Source organism: Saccopteryx bilineata, chromosome 3, assembly GCF_036850765.1.
Source record: "Saccopteryx bilineata isolate mSacBil1 chromosome 3, mSacBil1_pri_phased_curated, whole genome shotgun sequence".
NCBI classification, from domain to species: Eukaryota; Metazoa; Chordata; class Mammalia; order Chiroptera; family Emballonuridae; genus Saccopteryx; species Saccopteryx bilineata.
Genome location: NC_089492.1, coordinates 143770027 through 143796901, shown reverse-complemented (window position 1 = coordinate 143796901; position 26875 = coordinate 143770027). Strand labels below are relative to the sequence as shown.

General features: G+C 39.2%; 1 protein-coding gene across 1 annotated transcript in view; it reads right to left on the bottom strand.

Moving 5' to 3' along the window:
- Positions 1-26875, bottom strand: part of DNAH6 (dynein axonemal heavy chain 6) — a 319440-nt gene that overhangs the window by 213738 nt on the left and 78827 nt on the right. The window contains exons 13-22 of the mRNA XM_066267533.1: positions 23440-23591; positions 21361-21513; positions 18663-18914; positions 15606-15734; positions 14334-14447; positions 12713-12856; positions 7654-7866; positions 6454-6546; positions 4659-4778; positions 1821-2001 (exon numbers count right to left, since the gene is read on the bottom strand). Coding sequence (XP_066123630.1) covers positions 1821-2001; positions 4659-4778; positions 6454-6546; positions 7654-7866; positions 12713-12856; positions 14334-14447; positions 15606-15734; positions 18663-18914; positions 21361-21513; positions 23440-23591 — 1551 coding nt within the window. The remainder of the gene's footprint in view (positions 1-1820; positions 2002-4658; positions 4779-6453; positions 6547-7653; positions 7867-12712; positions 12857-14333; positions 14448-15605; positions 15735-18662; positions 18915-21360; positions 21514-23439; positions 23592-26875) is intronic.

Genomic DNA, 26875 nt, shown 5'->3' with positions numbered 1-26875 from the left:
CCTTTCTAACAACTGTGCATGCTAAGTGTACTCTTATCTTGGGGACTTTGCCTTTGTTCTTTTTTCTGCCTTTAACAATATTCCCTCAGATGCACAGGTAACATGTCTCGTTACCTCATTCTTACAGGTTTCTGCTCAAAAACCACTTTATCAGAAAGGCTTCATCTCTCTCTCTCTCTCTCTCTCTCTCTCTCACACACACACACACACACACACACACACACACTTATGCACGCGAGTGCGCCTGGCTACTCTCTAGCCCCTTTACCTTGCTTAGTTTTATTTATTTATTATTATTATTATTATTATTTTAGAAAGAGAGGAGAGAGAGCAAGACAGAGCAACAAAGAGAAGGGGGGAGGAGCAGGAAGCATCAACTCCCATGTGCACCTTCACCAGACAAGTGCAGGGTTTTGAACCGGCGACCTCAGTATTCCAGGTCGACACTTTATCCACTGCGCCACCACAGGTCAGACCTTGCTTAGTTTTTATTTATAGTTTCATCATCACCTGACATGATACATATAGGTCCACACTTTTTTATCTGAAATACCTAGAGCTAGCTAGAAGTGTTTTGGAATTAGATTTTTTTTTTTTTCAAAAGTTACATATTAAGTCTAGTAGGAACTGGAGCAACTCTCTATAATTAAACACATGAATATTTTGAAGCAGAAAGTTTGAATATGCACATTAGGTGGAAGAGGTAGGCAGAACAAAGGTCTCTCAGAGATGTCTGTGTCCCAAACTGCAGAACCTATGCTAGCTGATATGGAAAAATGACCTTGGCAGGTATGATTACGTTAAGGATCTTCAGATGAGGTCATTATCGTGGATCATCCAGTGGACCCTGTGTAATCCCAGGGGCCCTTATAAGTGGAAAGGCAGGAGGGTAACAGGCAGAGAAGAAGCTGTAACAACAAAATCAAAGGTTGGAGTGATGCAGTTTCTGGCTGGCAGGGACCAGGAGCCCAGGAACGTGTGCAGCTTCTAGAAGTCCCAGAGTATTACTATGTTTTCAATTCTATCCTACCACATTCTGCTTCCATTTTGTGTAAGAGTCTTAGGGCAAAAAGTATAGCCCCGCAGGCTGCCTCTTCTTGGCAGGGAAGCTGACTGGGGACATTTACCAGGATAGGCCATGGGCCGTCCTTTGCAGAACAAGTGAGCTTGCTGAGGTCTTGATACAACTCATCAAGTCCAGTAACCCGTATGTGCCTCAAAGAGTTTGATTCCATAGCCCCAGAAACAGAACTTACTAAAACACATTTCAACGTTGAGATTAGTATTACAATTAGTGGTCCTATCTTAGTTTTACTGAGTTAATTAAAAATAAGGTATGTAATATTTTATGATCATAAGTTTGAGCTTTAGCAGAATGGGTCAGTGGGCTGTCATGTTATGTCTTGTGGTCAAACTTGTGACACGGACGCATGACTGGCACGCTGTGGCAGCCCCCCTCCCCAAAACTATAAAGACAATTAAAAATATTCCTGGTCACCAATGCCAACTAGAAGTAAGGGTTGAATGCACCATATATCGTCAGACTCTTCATGGTGATACACATTTTAGATGCTTGTAAAGTCTTCTGTTTCTTTTTTTTTATTTAATTTATTTATTTCTTTATTCAGTTTAGAGAAGAGAGACAAAGAGAGAGAGAGAGAAGAGGGGCGAGAAGCAGGAAGCATCAACTCCCACACATGCCTTGGCCAGGCAAGCCCAGGGTTTTGAACCGGTGACCTCAGCATTCCAGGTCGACAGTTGATCCACTGCGCCACCACAGGTCAGGCTCTTCTGTTTGTTTCTAAAATTTTGTCATATACCTGGTTGAGTAGCTGCTCGAAGCGCATTCGGCAGCCGGTTCACCTTCCTCATGATCTCCTTCCAGGACTTGTCCACCTGAAGGAACATCTTGGCCTCTGCGGGCAGCTGCCTCTGGATATCTGGAGCGCTGAAAATGCTTTCCAGGTAGAGCCAATTTCTCTGGCAGTTCAGCCACTCTTCCTACCAGAAACATATGGACATTGTCAAAGTCAGTTACATTAAAACATTCAGTTACATGAAAAACAATTATATGGAGATTCATTGTATTCTTCCACTTTTGGGGTCTTCTTACAGGTCCGTTGAAATGAAACTTCCTTAAAGGATCCAAGACTCATATGAGCCTAATTTCAATCCTCTTTTTACTGAGTAGAGTGAAAGTGTGTCTACAGTACTGTGTGGTGACCAGAATGGACCCAGATAAGGAGAATTAAAATGCCCAGAGATGTCATCCTGATACGCCAAGGTTGTGAGTTCACTCCCTGGTCAGGGCAAATACAAGAATCAACCAATGAATGCATAAATAAGTAGAACAACAAATTGATGTTTCTCTCTCTCTCTCCCTCCCTCTCTCTTTTCCTCTCTCTCTAAATAAATAAAATGCCCAGAGGAGACATTTGAAAGGGAAAAGCAGTGTGGAAGATACTTATTTAAAGAGATCTGAAGGGTTGGGAAGTGGTAAGGTTAGTAACTATTTCCAAATACAGAGTGTGGCAAAAGTAGGTGTACAGTTGTGAGTACATGAGTTTATTCTTGTATCATTATTTATTAGCTACTGTATTATTTTCCATATGAACAACTGTAAATGTACTTTTGCTTCACCCTGTATAGAAAAGGTTATCAAGTTTTTTTTCACTTTTGTATTCTTTCCTCTTCCCTCCTTTAAAAAAAGAAATATGATTCATTTTCTTAATAAAAAAAGTGAAACCTGCTAGTGAGAGAACCCGTGGCAAACCCAGAAGAACAGGAGGAAGCAGAACGCCACTCATTGCTCTCCCCTTAGAGACCATCACTGTTCCTCAAGGAAACCAGAAACGCAGTGTTGGAGCTACGTCTGTGACCTCCCATTTCTCTGGGTCTCCTGCCCCAGACCCATGATAAGGTTTCTTACTTCTTCCTCTAGATTTGGGGGTTACAGGTAAGACCTAAGGTCACAATCACTCTCCGGTTTATTGCAGGTCTCACACTTTCTATTCTCTGGAGGGTCCCCACCACTCAGCACTGGATTATGTTCAGGGCCCTCTATGAAAACATGTCCTTTACTTTGATCTACAGTCCCTCCCTTTGGGGGGGTGGGCTCAGCCATCTGTGCAGAGGCTGGGCAGGGGCAGATTAGAAAGTATTCATTGAAGAGGATGGACTCCTGAAAAATATCTCTATGAAACAAAGTTAAAATTGTTTTTTTTTTCCTACTAGTGTCTTTATTATTTCACAGAAAACTCTTCATAGTAGAATATATAGAAACCTAAATCAAGAATATAGATTTATATATAGAATATAAATCAAGCTAAAAATCTGAAGTCTAAGAAAGAGACCAATGGAGGTCCTGGCTGGTTGGCTCAGCAATAGAGCATTGGACCAATTTGTGGGAGTCCTGGGTTCAATTCTTGGTCAGGCACACAGGAAAAGTGACCACATACTTCTCCACCCCACTCTCCCCCCTCTCTCTCTTCCCCTCTCACAGCCATGGTTCGAATGGCTTGAGCAAAGTTGGCCCCAGACTCTGAAGATGGCTCCATGGGGCTTGACCTCAGGTGCTAAAATAGCTCGGTTGCCAGTCAATGGAGATGTAGCCCAGCCAGGCAGAGTATTGCCTGGTCCCTAGGGGTCTTGCTGGGTGGATCCTAGTTGGGGAATATGCAGGAATATGTCTCTGCTTCCCCATCTCTCACTGAAAGAAAAAAAAAGAGAGAGAGAGAGACCTGATGGGAACAAGGTGAGAGCAGTGTAAGTGGGTCCTTTGTTTTGCTATAAGATGACCTGTGGTAGAATGAAATAGAAAGGGAGTGTGTGCCACAAGGAAAGGTGCCAAAGAGGCTTCAAGCAGCAATGATTCTTTTTCCAGTAACTATGAGGTTGTAGTGGCCAGAATCTTAAGGTGGACCCCAAAATCTGCTGTTCACAGATGTTGCGTGACCCTCTCCCTTGCTGGGGAGTGCTGGAGACTTATTTACACTCATGCAGAATATGGCGGAGGTAACAGGATGCACACAATCTGTGTACATTAGTCTTGCCAAGAGACTTTCCTTTCTAGATTTCCTTTCTTCCTTGCTAGATTGACAAAGCAAGTTGTCATGTTGGAAGAAGTCTACATGGGAGAAAAGAATGTGGGCAACACGTAGGAGCTGAGGATGGCCTACAGATGACAGCTGGCAAGAAACTGAAGCTCTTAGTCCCAGAGTTACAGAGAAATAGTTTCTGCCAACAACCTGAGTGAGCTTGAAAGTAGACCCCCTCCTTAGTTGAACCTCTGATGAGAATCCAATCTTGGGCCACATCTTCATTAAACCTTGTGAGACTTAAGTACTGTAGGAGACCCTGTTAAGTCACACATGAACTATTGGTCCACAGAAACTTGGGTATAATAAACATATATCATTTAATGCCCTCTAAGCTTGTGGCATTTTGTTTCACAGCATTAGTGACGAATACAAAGTGATGAAATAATCTTGTAAAGAAGAGCTCAATATATTTGTATTTTCCTTACATTCTGAACATAATAAGATGTCATCAATTAAATATCTTAACTACATAATATTTAAATGATTGAATAAATGATTTCTAAGGTCCAGTGGCTCTCCATTTCTCTAAGTCCCTGAACCTAAATTATCCTTACTCACCAGTGTTTGATTAAATAGAGCAAGTTGTTTCTGCCAGTCATCCACTCGACTTTTCAGTGGACCAACATACCGTGAAGAGGCAATGGTTGCGATGTTCATGGTGCTATCATCAAGAAGGACCTTTAGAGAAAGAAAAAGAAAATGTTGCAATATTACGTATATGTTTGTGCCTGACCAGGTAGTGGCACAGTAGACAGAGTGTCAATGAGGATTGTGAAGACCCAGGTTTGAAGCCCAAGGTCACTGGCTTGAGCAAGGGGTCATTGGCTTGTCTGGAGCCCCCAGTCAAGGCCCATATGAGAAGCAATCAATGAACAACTGAAATGACACAACTATGAGTTGTTATTTCTTATCTTTCTCCCTTCCTGTCTCTCTCTAGCTCTCTATATAAATATGTATATATATGTTTGTGTTTTCAAAGATAATAACAGGTATTTAGTCTGAAGAATCCATTTAACATTCAGCTTCTTGAATAAAGCTTAGCCCCAGCTACTGGCTCCTCCCCACCCATTTCCCCTCCGTATGCCGTTTACTATGGATAGCTTCTGTGCCTTACAACCCAGTTTCATGCTCTCTCAAATGTCATAAAGGGATGTCTGATTGCCAAATCTCAGATGTTTCTGTAATTATTAATGGCACAAACACTTTTCTTCTTTTTCTCCTCCTAATTTAAACTATCTGGTACCTTCTTTACACTATTTGATTATCCAGACTTTTAGTTCTCAAAGTACTCAAAACTAGCAAAAGACACCGAAGTTGGCTGTATTTACTATCCAATGAAACATCACTTTACCCCAATTATCTTCAGGAAGAGCGAAACTGAACCCATTCATAACAAGCTCTGAACGGTTATAGGCAGTTTTGCCTCTACCTCCAACCCCCCTCCTACCCCTTACACTAAAAGCAACCTTCACAGAACATATATATTTTTTAAACTGTGTCTGTCAATCTAAAGGATTTTAGTTGCTCTATTTAAATTACAAACTTCTTGAGAACAGAAGCCTTATCACTTAGCATCACTTTGCCTTATGCTGATGTCATTTGAGATCTGCTCCCCCATTCACTGCCCAGTGTCATCTGATCTTGTTCTGCCATCCTATACCTGGCAAATCCATTTCCTTTCCAGTTCTGGCCTGGTCACACCCTAACAGACCATGGCTTTGCTTTTTAAATTGAGCTGTAGGACCCAGATCCCTTTGCTAAATAAATGTCTTGGGATTTTAAGTCACTTAGAATATTCCAATCACACGGTTTAGATTTATCTTCTTTTGTTGTTCACAGAGTATGGGCATCTATTCCTAATCTCAAAAAAATTCACGTGAATTTAGCTTCTTGCGAGCTATAAATCTAAAATATTTGTTCACGTTTCTTTGCCTCATTTAAACGGTTTGAAAGGCCTTTCATTCTCTTCTATGTCTATCAAATCCCATTTACCATATAAGGTCCAGCATGCCTTAGCTGGTCAAGGAAGGATTCTCTGATCACTTCAGCCATAAATGATACTTTTCTTCTAAATTCCTCAACAGTTACCAACTACAGGGTTGTAAAATACACACACACACACACACACACACACACACACACACAGACACATACTCCATTTTTATTGCTTTGTTAAATATTTTATGTGCAAGCATTCATGTCAACTATTTATATTCATATTTTACCTTCCCAGTTAACTTTTTCTTATTTAGTAACTCTCATATTTCATTTCTTCATCATACTCTCCCATAAAAGACTTAGGACTAGGTCTGGCCAGTCCCTTCAGCACAAGTTTTCAATACTCGTTACCCACCTGGATGTCATCTGAGCCGCCTAGGATAAACACATCTTTGGTGTCACGGTGAGGAAGGATGACAAATTCAGTTGTTTTCCAAGAATCTTCCACCTTAGAAATAATTCAAGTCTTAGGCTATCTCAGTTCATTTGTGTGCAGGTATTTAACAAGTGCATGTGAAATGAAGTAAGTGAAAACTCCATTATAATCCCATTCTCCGCCTTTACAGCTTTTAAAATTCTTAAAATCCCTTTCTCAGTCAAATGACATGAATTTGCTTAATTTTGACCAATATTAATACATATGAATAACTTATAATACTTTAATGTGCATTTCCTATCACTTTATACTTTAAATAAAAGCAAAAATTTCTTTTTGCATAGGTGATTGATAGATATGTGTGAATTTTTTAGAGTAAGGGGGTATATATCCAAAGTAGAAAAGTCTTCTCAACATCTTTTGAAGCATTTCATACAGTCTTCTCTGGTAGTTTGAAAAATAATATATTTTTATATAAAAATACTCTTTTTTATATATATTTTATTTTTAACTTTATTCAGTTTTTTTAGAGAGAGACACATACACACAGAGGGAGAGAGAGAGAGAGAGAGAGAGAGAGAGAGAGAAGGGGGAGGAGCTGGAAGCATCAACTCTCATATGTGCCTTGGCCAGGCAAGCCCAGGGTTTTGAACTGGCGACCTCAGCATTCCCAGGTCGACACTTTATCCACTGTGCCACCACAGGTCAGGCCCTATAAAAATTTCTTTGATGTGTCATTCTTTATAAAAGCATACAAATTTCAAACTTTGTTACTATCAAGTTTATGTTGGGCTATAAGCTAAGTAGAGAGGAGACATTTATAATATTGATAACAATAATGATAACAGATATAAAGAAACAACAGAAGGACGAGAGGGTGAAAGTTGCAATGTTGAAAATCTATCCAGCTAAACCAAAAGTTGGTGATATAAAAACCCTGACATTACCTGATCTTAAGAAGATATGTGTTTCAGCCTGACCTGTGGTGGCGCAGTGGGTAAAAGCATCGACCTGGAACACTGAGGTTGCCGGTTCAAAACCCCGGGCTTCCCTGGTCAAGGTACATATGGGAGTTGATGCTTTCTGCTCCTCCCCCTTCTCTCTCTCTCTCTGTCTCTAAAATGAATAAATAAAATCTAAAAAAAAATAAATAAATGAAGAAATGTGTTTCGGATTTACCTTTTTAAGAATTGTTTCTAAGGAAGCTTCTCCAGAAGCCTGTCCAGAAATGTCCTGAATTTCTTGGCCAAAGTTAAAAACCTGTAACTCAGAGAGCATCTCCAAGGTTAATGGCGCTTCAAGGTCCATTAGGGTGGCATCCACTGTTTGTTCAATAGCTGCCCAATGTCTAGGCTTCAAAGTTGGGTTCCTCAAGTCAATGATAACTGGAAGCTGGAAAACAAACACTGTCAGAGGCACCATGCTTTTTATCTTAAAAAGAAAAATTTTAATTTGAGAATGTAGAGATCTGGAAAGAACACTACTTATACTCTTACAACAAAGAAAAATCTAAACAAACTGGAAATTAATATCTTGTATTGTCCCACCAGAAACCAAAGTTACAGGGCAATTAACTAATTCAAAATTTGGTGAAAGACTGGTACCCACAGTTTTCTTCATAGCCACAATCTGAGAATTTAATTACCTAGGACAGATGCCTTGGACTGTCATTTAAATGAGTAGGATGACACAGCAAAAATTTTAAAATAAATTGCTAACGAAAGAGTGTAAGGTAGCATAAAGGTATGAAGTTCCTGAGTGCTAAAACTATAGAGGTGCTCACAGAAAAGATCTGGAAGACTCCTAAGAAAGCCTACCTGATGGTGTTGGCAGAGGAAAGAAACACCAGCCACTATTATAACTAACCAACCAGTCTCTCTCAGCTTCCTTCTGGAACAAGAGACTTAATGTCAGAGAATAAAACAACAAAACTCTCACCCAAAGTATTGGTGATAACTCACTGTAGGTGTTTGTATTTATATATATCTGGAGAAACAACAGAAAAATAAAGCTCCACCCACAGGGGAGGGACAGACTGTATTTTAGGCTTTTTACTATAGTTAGAGAAGGGGAAGAAATACCTGTGAAGATAATAATTCTAAGAACAAGGGACAGAATGCCTTAAGGTAAAGATTTTTATCAGAGTAGCAGAGATTTCCCCTGCTTATTTCCCCTACCAGGACAACAAATACTGTGTGAAAAAAGAGTAGAATACAGAGTAGGAGGCTCTAAGAGACAGATTTTCTCTGGGCACAACACAAATGGGAGACACAAGGTCAGGGGGAAACAAATTGAAACAACAGTTTTGACAATCCAGGTAAAACCCTAACACAAGTTATCACTAGAACACCTTAAAAGCTGTGGGTCTACTGAAGGTAGCTATAGGAACATCAAACCTCAAATCCACCCCAGTTCCTAATCAGATTAAATATAACATGCTACACAAAAAGCCAAGTGGAAGGAAAGGCATTATTTACTATATTACATAAAATATATTTGGTTTGTGACCAAAATTTAAAAAGTATACTAAAAAGCAAGACAAACATACACCAAAAAGTCAAAGAATAATCAGAAACAGACAGGGAATATAAAATAATTGTTATTAATATGTTAATAGTTTTAAATATTTATTTATTAATTTTACAGAGGGAGAGAGGGAGAGAGAGAGAGAGAGAGAGAGAGATGGGGAAGAGCAGGAAGCATCAACTCCCATATGTGCCTTGACCACACAGTGCAGGGTTTCGAACCGGCGACCTCAGTGTTCCATGTGGACGCTTTATCCACTATGCCACTACAGGTCAGGCATATGTTAATAGTTTTAATAGAAAAGGTAGAAAACATGATCATATGGAGAATGTTAATATAAAAATATAAACTATAATTAAAAATTAAAAAGATGTTAGAAATAAAAAAGACAGTAAGAGAGATAAAGAATGACTGATGAATTGACACAGCCAAGGAATCAGTGAACTTGAAGATAAATGAGTAGAAATTCCCCAAACTGACACACACAGAGAAAAATTAAGTGTCCCTTTCCCCTTTCCCTCCAAAACATCCAGAACAGAACATGCAAGAGCTGTGGCACAATATTAGATGGTCTAAAATATATGTAATGAAAATCCCAGAACAATAAAAGAGATAGAAAACAGAGCAGAAGAGATATTTGAAAAAATAATGGCTGCATTAAAGAAAAAATTAAAGACAGAAACCAAACAAGAGATCCAAAGAATTCAGAGAACACCAAGCAGAATAAATGCAAATCATTAATAACAACAATGACAAAAAAGAAAAAGAAAAAAAACAAACCCAATACACACCTAGACATATTGTATTACACATTGCCAAAAACTAAGAAAAAGACAAAATCTTGGCCCTGGCTGGTTGGCTTAGTAGTAGAGTTTCTGCCTGGCATGTGGATGTCCCGGGTTCAACTCCTGGGTAGGGCACAGAGGAGAAGCATCCATCTACTTCTCCACCCTTCCCTTTTCTTCTCTCTCTCTCTCTCTCTCTTCTCTTCTTGCAGCCATGGCTCAACTGGAGTGAGTTGGCCCTGGGCACTGAGGATGGCTCCATGGCCTGTGCCTCAGGTGCTAAGAAGAGCTCGGTTGCTGAGCAAAGGAGCAATGTCCCAGATGGACAGAGCATTGCCTCAGTGGGCTTGCCAGGTGTAGGCTTGCCAGGTGTATCCCGGTCTGGGTGCATGCAGGAGTCTGTTTCTGCCTCCCTTTCTCTTGCTGAATAAAAAAATAAAAATAAAAAAATAGAAGACAAAATCTTGAAGACAGCCAGATCCCTCCAAAAATGTTATCTACAGAAGGATAAGAAGAACTGCAGATGACTTCTTGTTAGAAACCATACAAGCAAGGAGATAAGGATAATTTTAAATTTCTGGAAACAAACAAAACCTATCAACTCAGAATTATATACCCAATGAAAATATCACTCCAAAAAATATACTGATTTTCTCAAAACAAAAATTTAGGCAATTCATTGTTAGCATATTGACTCAAGAAGAAATACTAAAAGGAAGTTCTTCTGGTAGAATGAATATGCTATGAGTCAGAACCTTAGATCCGTACAAACAAATAAAGAACACTGAAAATGGAATAAAGGTAAAATGAATTTTATTTCCTCTTGTATTGCCTTCATGATAACTATGTAAAACAAAAATAATGACAATATGTTGTGTTTATAGTATACGTAAAGATAAAATACATGACAAAGCTAGCACAAACATTAGATTGTGGTAATCAAACTGTGGTAATCTACATAATGGAATACTACTCAGCAATTCAAATGAACAAACTATTCTCATAATAACATGGAGAAATCTTTTAAAATATATACATATATATAATTCACAGAGTTGTACAACTATCATCACAATCTAATTTACATTACCCCTAAAGGAAATCCATACTCATTAACTATCACTGCCGATTCCTCCTCTATAGTGGCTGGTAACCACTAATCTATTTTTTTTCTACATGGACTTCTCTATCTTAAACATTTTATAAAATGACATCATATGCTATATACTCCTTTTCTGACTGGCTTCTCTCATTTAGTACAATGTTTTCAAGATTCATAGCATATATCAGTACTTTATTCCTTTTTATTGCTGAGTCATGTTCCACTGTATAGACATGTCACACTTTGTTCATTCATTAGTTGATGAACATTTTCCCCTCCTCCCCCACTTTGGCTATTATGAATAATGCTGCTATGAACATTTATATACAAGTTTTTGTGTGAACATATATTTGCAATTCTTTTAGGTATATACCTAGGAATGGAATGACTTGGTAATATTAACAAATGGTAACTTTAACATTTGACAAACTGCCAAACTATTTTTCACAAAGGCTGTACCATCTTATAATCTTACCACAAACATATGAGGGTTCCAATGTCTGTAGGTCTTTGGCAATACTTTTTATATAATTAGTCTTTTTGATCCTAGCCATCCTGGTGGGTACAATGGTATGTTGTTGTGGCTTTGATTAGCACTTCCCTGTGACTGATGATGTTCAGCATCTTTTCATGTATCTTCTTTGGGGAAGTATCTATTAAATCCTGTGCTCATTAGAAAGGGTTTTTGTCTTTTTATTTTTGAGTTACAAGAGTATGTTATGTGTTCTGGCTATGAGCACATAGATGTATCTTATATGCATTTTCTAAGTAAATGATGACAGACCCAAAAGGCTCCATATTGTATCATTGCATTTATAGCATAGTCTATAAAAGAAAAAACTATGGGGATAGAAACAAATCAGTGGTTTTTCTGGGTTTCGGGTGGAAGGTAGAGCTGGCTACAAAGGGACAGCAGAAGGGAAATATGGGGGGAGATGGAATGTTCTGCACAGTGCTGTTGTATTGGAACACGGCTCTTCCTATTGTAAAATCCCCTAGAACTATAGGACACAGAAAATGACTCTACTGCATGCGAGTCAAAAAAATCAACTAGGATTTCTAAGGAGCGAACGATGGAGAGCAGACTGTGAGAAGTGAATCTGTTTACAACTGCCTGTTATAAACATACTAAAGGCAATAAAGAAGAAAGAAGTAACTTTAAAAACTGTTTTGACTAGATATCATAAAGCTAAAGGAGAAAAAAACTGCAAAAACACTCTTTTAAAGAGGGAACATTTGCTTCACATTGTGCCTGAAACTTTGCTTACTCTTTCTACTCATGTCTTCTTTTAGTCCTTTATCTCTTTTTAAAAAATATAAAACTGCTTAAAAGGCTAAAAATCATTTCCCTTTTTCTTCCTATTTCAAGGACTGGGTTAGCAGTGATAGGTTTCAAAAGCCAGCCCTGAACACCTGCTGCTGGGCTTCCCCACCTTCCTCACATGGCGGCATGCCAGGAAAGTGGCACATTTATTTGTTGAAGAGGTGTAAGTGGACAAGGCTGCCCTAGCCTTGTCTGGCTGTCTACAGGCTCAGTGGCTCAGTATCTTGGCACACCTACAACCTACTCCTGCACTGCTTCCCCAACCATGTGGGGAAAGCTTACTCTGTATGCCTCTTCCAATAGAGGTGTTTAGCTGCATCGCTTAGCCAGGTGAAGACAGGGTTGCAGTCTGTGCCTCTGTAAATTGAATTTGTCCTTTCTTTCCTCTCTCTCTGCAAAGCTGACTAATTTCAACAAGGGACAATTCCTGACTTCTGTATCATTAGCATCAAGCAGTAACTCATGGACTAGAGTTTTTAAAATAATTTCTACGACACTTACCTTTTCTCTCATTTTTTCCACCTTATTTTTTAGCTGGGGCACTACACTGTTGGGCGGCAAGCCTTTTTCCAACTGAGTCACAAATTTGGCATATTTAGTAACTTGACTGTTTAGGACTTCTGGGTCCAGGCTTTCAAATTTGGACTAGGAAAATCAGGGGGAAAAGAAGTTAAGACATATAAAAGGCAAGCTTGAAATAGTGAACTTTTTTACTTTACTCAGATTTCCCAGTAGTTACATTGTTAATCCAAGTCAACTCTATACTTTGGAAATGGCTTCACTTATTAAGGTGCCAACAGTCCCAGGGCATCTCTTGGTCATTGCTGTCCTGTCCTGTCTCCCATAGCAACACATGGGTGTTACAATTCCCATGATTCATTCCTGAGCCAAACCTTGTAAGGAAATAAACAGTTAATTTTTACTCTTGCTAACTAGAAATTTCTCACCTAGTATTCTCCTAATATTTGATTACATAACCTTTTAATATGAATGTTTTAAAGATGCCCCCAAAATACACATGTATCTATAAATATGTGTTATATAAGCAGATAAGTGTACACATACATTGACGTGTCAGAGAGTCATATGGACGGAAGGCAATAAAGAATTTGTAAAACTTTCATCTCACTTTGGAAGTTGCTGTTCTAATCTACAGTGGTAATCAGAAAACTTTAAAAGCTTTTTCATTATTGGTCAGGAGCATTTTCTAGTTCTGAGATAAGTGATAAAGGAGTTATATAAGAACACTTAAAAGCATATATTTGTTCTTTTTTGCTGTTTTCCTCACCAAAAGATAAGCTCTCTGAGGGTTTGGACTTTGTCCTTTTTGTTTTCCACTGGTATCCCCAGCAGCTAGAACCTCATCTGGGAAACATTTCCTGTATTACCCGTATTTAACCCAGACATATGATTTCTAATTACAGGCATCAGCACAGGTAGGATGAACGAGCAAGTGTGAACTGTATTTGTGAAGTTGATGGTATTTTTAACGTGTCTACATCACACATGAAAGTCTAGATGGTCATCTATTCTGCCTCTTAGAGTGTCAACCTTTATAAGTGTAAATATAAAAGTTGACCCTAGAAACCAAATTCCATGGTTCTTGGCCTCCTAATTAAAAGAATTTACTATTGAGTTTTCAAGGAAAGAGCCTAGATTTCATCACTCTGATTCTACTTTACTACAGTGAACAAAACGGCTTCTTTTTTTCTCACAGGACAACGAGAACAGAACCTAAGCTAACAGAAATCTAAAGTACAGATCACAGAAAAAGCCAACAATCCTCAAGAGCATGTGGGTGTAGTGTATCATGATAACACTGGCTCAAACAGCACAAAGCAGTGAAGGTCCTCTATGCTCCCTTCACTTAGCCTTCTTACAGGGAGGACCCGAGAAGCTGCTGTAAAGTGCATTCTGCTGCGGCACAGTGACCCAGAGACCTTTGTGCATCTCACTGGGAAATGATAGTAGTTCCCATAAAATAATAACATTGCATATTTCACCTAAATTAAAAATTTACCAGATTGTTACAAAATTATAATTCATATTATTAGGATTTGAAGTTTAATTAAAATAAAAATGATTTAGGAATTGAGAACTTCCTTTATTTTTTATTTTTTACCTTTAACCATTCTTCTTGGAGATGATCCCATTCAGATAAAGAATCCCAGAGTAATTGTTTGAGCTTCACTTCAGCACTAACTTCTTCCAAAGCCTCAAACTTAGAAACTTCTACCTTTAAAATGCAATAAACAAAATGCACTATTAGTTTTCAGATGTAAAACCATCATGTTATCCACCAGTAGTAATTCTTGATACAGTGACTTAGCAGAATATGTGAGGAGGGTGTTCTAAATGAGGAAAGAAAAGGACAGATAGAAAAAAAAGAAAAAAAAGAAAGAAACAAAATCCCATGTAAATTTGAATTTCCATTTGAGTGACAAAATATATTTATATTTCCTTAGAACTTAAATACTCTCCAATAACGTATATATCACAAAAGGGCCATGGGAACTTTCTGTCAAGTCAGATCATATATGCATAATATGTGCTGGTCTTTTTTGAAAAGCAGATGAGTCTTCGGAAGCCGAAGACAATTTCCTTTAGAGCCTATAAGACAGATGAGGAAGATGCTTGTGCAGTAGCTGGTGGAGGGGGTAGGGTGGTTTATGATGGAGAGGACAGGCTGGCTTCTTACCTCTTTTTAACCCCACAGGCGGTAATATGAACCCTATAGAGAGAACTGCTGCAGGAAAATTTGAAAAAGCTGTTTTCATGAAGTGTTTTACGACTGCCATGGCTTGGAGGGGGGAAACCTCTGGGGAGCTGGCTGCACAGAAACTAGGAGCCCAGTGATGAGTAAGGGCTTTGAACTATTTATCCAGCAGCAGCAGGGTACACATTCTTTTCACATGGGCATGGGACATTCCCAACGGTAGATCATGAGACACCAAAAAACAAACCTTAGAAAATTTAAGAAGATTGAAATCATACATCTCTTTTCCAATCACAATGGTATGAAACTAGAAATCCACAACAAGAGGAAATCTGAGAAATTTACAAGCATGTGGAAACTAAACAAAGATTTCCTAAACAGCTAATGGGTCAAAGAGGAAATCAGTGAGAAACTGAAAAATGTCCAGAAACAAATGAACATGAAAAAGCAGCACACCCAAACCTATCGAATGCTGCAAAGGCAGTTTTGAGAGGGAAGTTTGTAGCAATAAATGCCTATATTAAGAAAGGCAGGGAACACATATTTGTTTGTAAGTCCCAGCACAGTAATTAGCACATAGGTGTCCAAACATTAAATGTTTATAGTCACACTGTTGAAAGTGTGCCTTTATCCCATTCTATGCATACATTAAAAATAAAACACATGCAGAGTTATTACCTTAAAATTTTTCTGATAAGATTTGTATTGAAATGCGCGTTTCTGAAGATCGTCTAGAACTAATTGTAGATCACTCAACATGACCTGTATTTTGTCTTGGTCAGCATTAATATCCAAAATCTGTGGATCCTGTAAAATTAAGATAGTTTTTCATTAGTCATTCTGGCTTTTTGTTGTAGACCACTCACTACATTAAATTAAGTAACAAATATTTTTAAAAAATATTTTTCTAATTCTCTTCTCACTCTGATTTTTATAAAATGTGTTAGAATGACTGCTTCCCTGAATTTTAAAGCAACATATATATATTGTAAAGAGTACAGAAATGCACATATAAGTGCCATGGAGATAACAATGGTTTTAAATAGTAATTAGTATGTTTTCCCTCATTTCTTTTCTTTTCTTGTGCTTCTTGAAAACCATGACTGCAGGTGAGGAGAGGTGAGTGCAACAGGGAAAAGAAGGAAGAGATTATAATAGAAGGAAAACTACCATTTTACAATAAACAAAATAAAAAGTCTTTGAATTCTGAGAGGGAGGAAGAAGAAAAACAAAGAATAAGTGGTCTGATGTGTTTTCTGGCTGACCTTTTGGGGGTTGAAATATGACCCAGTGAACGGGAATGGAGAAGTTTAGGAACAAAGCAGAGACACCTAACCAGGTTTGGGGAATCTGAGAACTATTTCAGCCACAACTTGGATGAGGCCAATCATCTCACCTCTGATACAGCATGGCCCTGCACTCAAAATGACAGTGTGCTCCTGATTAGAAAAAGCCAAGGGAAGTGGAAATGTCCTGGCAGAAGGGGCTGGCGCTGACTCTTTTGGAGGGGTATGAAAGGAAGCAGGAATTTCTCCTGTGCTGTGCCTTGATTCTGGCAGTGGGAACTACTGAAAGAACTGGTAGACCAGAGGAAGTCCAAGGTCAGGACTAGAAAGTCACCAGCTGAGACTGCAGACTATAGCACAAATGAAAGAATGCAACAGCAGGGGCTAGCATGGTACCTGAAGAACCAGGAAAAACCCTGAGCTAACAGCGGCCTGGGACAAGCAGGCCCCCCGCACTGCACTGGAAGCCTGTGGTCCAGAGGGCAGCATAAGGATAGATGCCCCTCCCCTCATCCACCCTGAGGAAATGCGACTTCCCCATGGAGCAGGAGGTGGAGGGGATGGGAGCAAGGGTGAAGAAATGCTCGACAGGGAGTTCATTTTGAACTAAAATCTCTCTTAAAAAGACCAAATTAAAACAAAATAGACATTTAAAATGGAAATAAATTGAGTTATCATCAATTGCCACATCTAGATTTTCTTCTCCAATTAATTCTCTCCAATCAACAGGAGCAGCAGTTTTGACAATGAGATGACGCCATCTATGGAAATAATGAAGCTGTAGTTCTCTGCTCCAGTGATAATGTGCTAATTCCAAACCCACTAGAGAAGAAGTACTTGCTAGAGAGAACCTCTGCCATCATTCTGTGTGTGAGAATCCTGCTTTAAAAAATACACAATTACACATAAAACACTTGCTGGACTTTTTGCTCTCTCTAGCCATCTATCTCTATAAATATGTATTGTTTCTAAACAAAGAATAATCTCCCATACTTTTTATTGTCTTTTCTGTATGGAAAACAGATATAGTATACAGCAGCTAATAGCAGACTATTAACCATTGGGAGCTAAGTGCCTAAGCTTGAATTCTGGTTCCTCCATTTATTACCTGTGTGACTCTGGGCAGGTTATTTAACTTCCTGTGTCTTGGTCTCCTTCTCTATAAAATGGGAATAACCTTATAGGCAGTCTGAGGATTAAATGAGTTAAAGCATGCAAATGTATATATAAATGTTCCTAGAAAGAAGCATTATTTATTATTGTCAAGAACTGTAAACAATCCTAATGTCCATTGACCATGGACTGGATAATTAAATTGTGATATATGATAAACCACTACACAGCAATGAATGTGGATAATAAGTTACATCAACACACAGAAACATAGATATATTTCAGGAATGAAACAAAATCAAATAAAAGCCACACTTCTGTGTGATCCTATCTCACTGGAGTTAATATACAGGCAAAACTAATTTGTGGCACTAGCACTCAGGGCAGTGGTGCCTCTGGAGAGTAGGAAAGGGTCAGTGACAACAGGGGATGCTATGGGAACCAGTAATGTTATAGCTCTTTACATGAGTAGTGGATACATGGATAGGTTCATGTTCTGGTAATTCACTGAGTTGTTCAGATGTTACATTTGTGTGCAGTTTTCTCAATTTGAAAATAGAAAAATACTTTAGTACCTGACACATAGTAACACAATAAAGATTAGCTGCTTTTACATTCCCATGTTAATACATATGAACACATATTGTAATTTTTAATGTCTGTATTGTATTCCTTTGAGTAGATGTACCCTAACACATTTATTAATCCTTTGTTGATGGACATTGACTTTTTCCAAATTATTTTGATTTGATTATAACTTTATATGGTTTTATAGTTCTGTGATAACTTTTAGTTAATGTTAATAATAAAATAATGGATCGTTACAAAATGAGATTTTCATGTATACTTCAGTTACTAATCACTCAGATGTCTATTTTAAATTATTTTTAAATTCCTCTTGTATCTTTTGTATAGTAAAATTAGTGCAAGTTAACCAACTATTGTTTTTTATAGTTTTTACTTTATACCCTCTCTCTTTCTAAACAGAAATTTTCTAATTTGTGGCTAACAAAACTCACTGTGACAATAGCTATAAAATATGCTAACAAGTTGTAAAAACACTCAGTTGAGAATAATAAATACAAACCAGGAGAAAGAAAATTCAGTATTACCTATATATATACTTTACTTGCAATGGTCTGGAATTTATTCAGTATTTGAAGAGAGCTCAGAAATATTTTTGATTTTAAGTACAGGTTTAAAAACATTGTTAATTGGTCAGAATTAGTAAACAAAGGTTAAATTAGATTAAAATGAAATATGCTCCTAAATGATTCAATTCCGATGTAATAGTAGGATTTAATACACTATTTTAAAAAATTCTTCTTTAACTCACCTGTGCTAGCAGCTTGATTTCATTCACTTCATTGTTTAGCTCTTCAAGATCCTTACCCAAAAGCAGACAGAATTCCTTGATGCTTGTATCCCTGTCACCTACGGCTTTGTCGATGGCATTCCGAACAGCAATGATGGATGGCTTCATAGTCGCAAAAACAGCAACGTCTTCGGGCGGCGTGGGAACCTGATACTGCTCGATGAGCTTGTACATTTGAACCACCACATTCCCTTCATCTTCAAGGCTTTCAATCTAAATAGAAACATTTGTAGCTTGTTGACTAGATAAGAGTGCTATTATACCCTGCCGGCTTTGTGTAATAAGAGATCGCCTCTGTGTGCCCTGAATAGCATGCTGTGAAGACTCAGCACGTGAGGAGCATGTTTAACTGGCTGAGCCTGCTGGGTGACTGTTATGGCCATTGTAACAATATAGGTCCTCAGGCCCAGGAGGTGAGTTGTTCAGAGCTGAGCACAGCACTATTCTTATTAATGTTCATTTTTCTCCTTTCTTTTGTTTTCTGGTAGCATTAAACAGTGTCAATATTTAAGGTTTTCCGAGACAAGGCGTGCTGGGAGGATGCTCAGTCGTCCTATCCGAGCTCCCAGGCATGTGGGCTGAGCTGTGACTGTCCCTGTGACTGTCCCAGACCAGCCCCTGAGCTGTGCACAGGCCATGTTTCTGCCTGCACAGATTCAGCACTCTGATCTAATGTGAGCCTCCCCCTATCCTTTAATAAATACTGTTACTATCTAACAGTCATCACTTTGATGTCCTACCTTCAGTGGACTATGTCTTTTCTAATTTTCTGGCAAGGGGCTCTCCAATTTGGGGGGAACCTTCTTTTCCCCAACTCTGTCACATGTTTAAAGATAGAGCAGCCATGTTTGTACAACTTGACCCAACCTCCTGGCCACGAGCTGAACTCAATAGCATCACATTGGGAGCTAGTAACCCTGGGTCAGTGTGACCTCTCTCTCGGACATGGAGGATCAGTGTCACCTCTCTCTCAGAAATGGGAAAGGTTGGACTGCAGCTGCGGGCAGAGGCCGTTTGCTCTCAGGTGGAAACAGAAAGCAGGTCCTTAACATGAGATGACTGCAGAGAGAGGCTTTTACAGAAACGGTTGTCAACCTTCAGCTTCCATCACAATCACCTTGGAAAGCGTGTTAAAACACTGATGGTTGAGCCCCTCCTTCAAGGTCTTGATTCAGAAGTCTTAGGTGGGGTCAAGGAATATACATTTCTGGTCCTGGACAGTTGGCTCAGCGGTAGAGTGTCGGTCCGGTGTGTGGAAATCCCAGGTTCAATTCCCGGTCAGGGCACAAAGAAGCAACCATATGCTTCTCCACCCACCCTCCATCCCCCTTCTCTTGTTCTCTCTCTCTCTTCCCCTCTTGCAGCCATGGCTTGATTGGTTTGAGCACATCAGCCCCAGGCACTGAGGATGGCCTGTGGAGCCTACCTTCAGGCACTCAGTTGCAAGCATGGAAGCATGGCTCCCACAGCACTGGCCCCAGATGGGGGTGGCTGGGTGGCTCCCAGTTGGGGCGCATGAGGGAATCTGTCTATCTCCTCTCCTCTCACTTGGAAAAGAAGAAAAAAAGAATATGCATTTCTAACAAGTTAGTTCCCATTGCTACTGCTGCTGCTGGTTTGGGGACCACCCTTTGAGAAACACTGTTCTAGAGAGCAGCAGTGATGACAGATGGAAAGAGAGAGGCCTTCTGGTTCTCCTAGGCTGCTCTAGTCTCTAGAGCCTGTTCTTTTTAAAGGCTAGGCTCTATCCATGCCTTTAACTTCCAGAAGATACCTCTGCCAACTTAGAATAAATTTTCTGTTCTCTAAGCTAACTTATGAGATTTTTTACATTTCAACCACAAATGTCTAGTGTCTAAAACAAGTTATGAACAGAACTAAGTCTCTGTACATCCAGGTCTGATCATCTTTCTGTTTCTTGTACATGGAGTAAGTGTATGTCCAGGTTTCTCTGAGAGTGTCCTGGTTTGTACGTGTCTTGGCATAGTGATTAATAGTGCCTCTTTCTCTCTCAAAACTGGTCTGGCAATACAATGATTATGTGGCCTTCCTCTACCTATACTCAGAAGCGGATTTAACGGCGGGCACCCTGGGCTTGCGCCCTGGGCCCCAACTTCTGAAGGACCCCGCAAAACCCCAACTTTACACTTTTTTCTAATGACACCAAGTTTGGTTTCATATGTGCAATTTTAACATGAATAGTACATAATATTTTTTTATTTATTTAAAAATATGATTAACATGTATTTTTATTTTCCCTCTCTCTTTTTTTTAAGGGATCCAATATTTTCTTCTGCGCCTGGGGCCTCATCTGACCTTAATCCACCTCTAACAATATATAAGTTCTATGAATTGGACAACATAACCTATTCTATCCTTGTTTCCTCATCTGCAGAATACAAATTACCTATCCTTCTTAAGTTTCTGTGAGGCTGTAAAATGTAGTGTATGTAAAACAAGCAGTACAATGCCTGAGCAGCAGTCTGAGTTTGATCACTGTTTGCTGTCACTATTGCTCTGATGTCGGGCAGCCACTCACTGTGAAAGTGTTTCTGATATTTTCACAGCTGTTTCTTGATCTTCAATCCCTAAATTTCTATTATCTGTCTTTATTACCTACCATCAGATATGGAATATTGAGTTATATCAATCGACTTACCCTTTCCTGAATTTTGTCAAGAAATATTAAGCTGTTAACATATTCTATCGTGGTCGTTGGAACAAATTCAAGCTTATACTCTGCATCTTGTGCCTCAGAGATAATGGCATCCACTTTTAACTTGCTTTGACAAGGAAGCATGTAATTTAGCACCTATGAAGGAAAGAGAAAATGTGAATCTGAATCATAATTACTTGAACATACTTCCGTTTTTTATATATTTTAGATAAATCCTAATTGAACATTTATAAAATCAGCAAGTACTGGAAGCAGCAGTGTATATAAAGGGACTTTTTTCACATTAAATCCTTGCTAGTTAAATGAACCAACAAGAGGGTCAAGTTGTGAAGACCATTCCTAGAACTAGTAGATTGCACAGCATATTAAAAAGTTTGCCTAAATCCTTGGATTGCTTGTAAGTCCTCTTCAGCATCAACTCTACACCTGTCATGTTGGGTGGCAGCCATGTTCCTTGGGGGAAATTTATCGATTTCTCCTTCAGAAACAAAGGTGGAATCTGATTTGTCACTAGGTAAATATGAGGCTGGCTTCCTTTGGCCAATGTGACTGGATGAGGCTGGACATCTGACCTCAGCTGATTCAGTTAGATACAAGTTCAGCACTAATGTCTAAGGCTAGAGAAATTTCTGCTCAGAATCCCAATCTTTTTCTCTCTCTGAACATAAAGAAGGAAATAATTAGCTTATGGAACTTTTCACAGCCGTTTCACATATGTGAGGGGATGCTAGCCTTATCTGAAGCTGGCACATCAGGAGGCTCAGTAAAGAGAATAAAAAGAAACAGGACCAACCTTCCCTGAGGCCCATTCACCCTTGTAGTTTTAGATGTACAGCCTATACAGTTCTGATTGCTTAAGTCAGTTTGAGAGCAGTTTTCTTTGGCTTCCTATGTAGTAGTGCTCAAACAGTTGAAACTGAATCGAATTTGCTCCAATTATAAATTTTGTCCTTTTCAACAAAAGGCAAAGAAATAAGCTCTAGAAGAAAGCCTACTTTCTTACAAGTAATTACAACAACAGAACAAGTCCTAGCATTCAGGTCTGCTGTCTTTTATGCAGTGTTCTGTCTTGTTGTCCATGCCAGGGAACAGTAGAAGTTTTGTGCAGGGGCCAAAAGTCAGTACCTTAGATTTGCAGGACAGTCTCTGTCCCAGCTACTCAGCTTTGCCCTTGTAGTGAGAAAGCAACCGCAGGCTGTGCTGCACATCAGCGAGTTGCCAGAGCTGTGTTCTAATAAACTGTTTATACAAATCAGGTGGCACACTAGGTTGACCCTGTGAGCTACAGCTTGCCAATTACCAAAATGTATTCAGATCTGCGGGGACAGTTTCAGATCAAGAAATGATTTCCAAAACTCGATCTCAGGATCCTAGAAGGAAGCAGCATACCCACTAGGACTAGAAGGCTTGAAATACTCCAACAAAGGAAAAAGGAATAAGAGTCAGAGGCCAGTCTGGGGCTTGTAGTTCCCTCTCTGTCCTCATCTGAAAGCTGACTGTGCTTGGAACAGAAAGGAGATGTGAACTTTTCTTAGAAACCAAGAAGATCCAGAAGACTTATCTTAATTTTAAATATTTGCAATACTAGAAAATAAAGATAGACCCTGGCCAGTGGCTCAATAGTTGACCATCGGCCCAGCGTGTGGATGTCCCGGGTTTGGTCTCAGTCTGGGAACACAGGAGAAATGACCATCTGCATCTCCACCCCTTCCCTTCTCACTTCTCTCCCCCTCTCTTTCTCTCTGTGTCTTCTGCTCCTGCAGCCATGGCTCAATTAGAACAAGTCAGCCCTGGATGCTGAGGATGGCTCCATGGCCTCCACCTCAGATGCTAAGAAGAACTTGGTTGTTGAGCAATGGAGCAATACCCCAGATCATCATAAGGCAGAGCATCACCCTTAGTGGGCTTGCCGGGTGGATCCTGGTCAGGGACACATGCGGGAGTCTATCTTTGCCTCCCCTCCTCTCACTGAATAAAAAAAAGAGATAGGTTTATTGCAATAGAAGAGTCATAAAATAATTGTAGAGACCATAATTAGAATTTTTCCTAGTTCATATTTACCTCCAAGCATCGCAAAGGTGAGGGAATTAGTTTTTCTTTCAGCAGCTTAGTGTCGATAAGCAGCAGTCCCACATTTCTGGTGGGTTTTAGAGCTATAGCATCCTTGTGCTGTTTGTGGTATTTTTCCAGTTGTTCACTAAAGAACTTAACATCTACATGAAATAGTTCATATAAAGCATAAAATACATTATGTTATATTTGGAAGAAAAATTATGAGGTACATTAAAAATTATTGCATTCATAAATGTGTTTATGTTATTCATATATAAGGTACTTAATATAGCTTTAAAATGTTAATTCATAGATTTTTACATTTTATTCTTGTAACAAAAGCTAACATATAATAATTATATGAAATACGTAAATATGTTTCAGATCCTATTAAGGGATGGCTGATAAAAATAACTTACAATTGCATTAGAGGATCTAGTTTGGAATGAACTAGATTCTCGAGTCGGGCTGGTTTGAAATTGAGATTAATCTAAGGGTTCTCCTACATGGTACTGCAAGGTGAAGCATTTTGAGGATATTCACAGCAAATTTCGAGACACAAGAGATCAAGCACAGCCAAAGTCATCTCCATTCCTCTTCCAACCACCTCCTGCCAACCCTGCTCCAACACCATGATTAACGCCTTTGTCAGTTTGCATCTGCTTCTGCCGCAGTACGCTTTGATAATCTTCCTAAGTGCATTTGCCACCTTCTGCAATCTACTCAAAACCAGTGGAAGCCCAATTATTCCTGAATACACTTTTATCATGCTGTTGGTCAAAAACAGCTCTCTCTCATACACTTATAGTACTCTGTTTGCCTTTCAAATCCTGGACTCTCTCAAATTTAGCTAACTTTATTCCCAGTTAATTCCTCCACTGGGGTCAGCTGGCTCTCCTCTGTGGGTCCTGTTCTCCTTCTGTAACCCCTCATCATCACAGAGGGAGAAGGGGACTGACCTCGCCTTTATCATGCCATCTCCCCCCCTGAAAAAAGGGGGCATTTGATGGAGTACAAAGAACACCTCACACCAAATATGGAAGACATGGGTTAGCCTTGAACTTGTTTGTGGCTCTGGGTTAGTCACCTAATCTTTCTGAGCTTCAGCCTCCTTATAATAGAAAGAAGTACAATTACCCTACTGACTTCAGAAGTTGATATGTATGTTTGTTAGAACTGACAAAATAAGGATATCAAATAATCTCAGAAGTCCTCTGGTAAGAAAACCTGTATAATGTTGCTTCGTCTAGTAGTTTCCACACTTATTTGATACCAGTCACATGGTATCATGTGATTATCCCTTCTAATAATCTTCCAAGGAATACCAGTTTGGGAAATATCAATTTGGTCCAATACTCCATTTATACATAAAAAAAATTTAGATTAATAAGGTTATTGATCTAATAACTATATTTCTTGTTGGCCGTGAGCACATAGCCAAAGAGACAGAAGAGAAATAAGATTTATTTCTGATCTCTTTATAGAGAGGCAGAATATATAATGGTTAAGTGCACACACTTTCAAGTCAGAGAAGTGTTTCTAAACTACTTACTGGTGCGATTTTGCAGTTTCCTTATCTCTATATATCTCCATTTCCTTATTTGTAAAATGAGAAGTCTGATACTGCATAAGACTGTCAAGATTAGGCAAGATAACTGAGGGTCACTTAGTATAGCATCTATCAACTCATTAGTGCTCAGCAAATATAGAAATTATTAGTAAGCATTGACTTTTATAGGAACTTAGTGGTAAGATATAGCTGATTATGTCAGGAAGCCAGAACCTGTCCCCTGAGAACCTTCTGGGGTTGGTCAGGAGAAACTCTGGTTCAAAGTTCAGTTAAACAGACATTTATTAATTATCTATTTTATGTGCAAGGCAATGTTATAGCATTTTGAAGGAATATGGTAACAGGCAAAGCATGGTGTCAAAGGGGCAAAGCTACATTCAGTTAATCTAACAACTGGGTTTAGAGTTCAGAATTCCAGAGAGTTCTAAAAGCAGGAGGAACACAGCATTTAGGAGCCCAGGCCAATGCAATCCAAAGTCCCAGGCAACAAACAGTCAATACCTGAGAGACTCTGGTTCCAGGACTGCCACAGGCTTGACCAACCAAGGCAGGATGAGATTACGGGAGCCCTGGGAGTCTGGTGACCCCCGCCTACTGGGAAGGTGCTGAGGGATGAAAGCTACTGAATGTGGGGAATGCAGCTGCCAGTGAGCAGAGGCCTTGGGCTCAAGGCCTGGAGTATAGGGATCAGTGATTAGAACTGGTGATTTGGGTTATTTCTACCTCCTGTGCTAAAATGCCAGGCTCCACACCTCACTGCCACCGCAGTGCCATGCTACAGCATGCAAGGCACTGTGTCTCTCTGTCCGTTCACTTCACACACTAAGTCTCAGGGACTTAAAAACTAAATGCAGTGTCTGCTTCTCTGGACTGGATTCTGGGTCAAACCAGCTGTAAATTGCTTTATTTGGGGGATTCCGAAATCAGACTAAATGTTGAAATTACGAGATTAGTTTTTTTAGGTGTGATATTATTTGGGGTCGTCTGTAGGAACAAGCTTATTAGAGATGCATATTAAAGTATTTTAGTAATGGAATGCCTAATTTAATTTAGCACAATAAAAATAATGGGTTGAAAGAAAACCATAAAAAAGTTATTTAAAAAATTAGTGCTGGGCCTGACCAGGCGGTGGTACAGTGGATAGAGCGTTGGACCGGGACGTGGAGGAACCAGGTTTGAAACCCCGAGGTCGCCATCTTGAGCACGGACTCAGATGGTTTGGGCAAGGCTCACCAGCTAGAACCCAAGGTCGCTGGCTTGAGCAAGGGGTCACTCAGTCTGCTGTAGCCCCCCGGTCAAGGCACATATGAGAAAGCAATCACTGAGAAACTAAGGAGCCACAACAAAGCATTGATGCTTCTCATCTCTCTCCCTCCCTGTCTGTCTGTTCCTCTGTCTCTCTCTGTCTCCATCACAAAAAATAAAAATATTAGTGCTGGTTTAGGAGGCAAATATCAAAGTAGTAATTTTTCTGTACAAAAAAATATAAAGCAGAAAGAACAGTTTATTAAATAAAAAAAAAACAAGTGATATGCTTCACATTTTTAAATAGTAATGAACAACATAAAGTCAGTTTTCATAATCATTTGGGAACTTCCTTTTCTGAAATTGTACTTGGTTATTATAAATTATTTTGTTTTATATAGGATAATAAGTCTAATAAAATCATTTCCCTTTGGGTCTAATTTCATGACTAAGAGTTGTTGATTCACACCCACCAGGTTGTGATATGACCACAGAAATAAAGAGTAACTTAAATTCCTGAAATAGGAAAACACTTATGTAAACATTATTTAAAGGAGTGTGTGGAGGTAAACAATTCTTTCACTCCTTCCCATACTCGGGCTGGATGGCCTTAGCACTGATACAACTGCA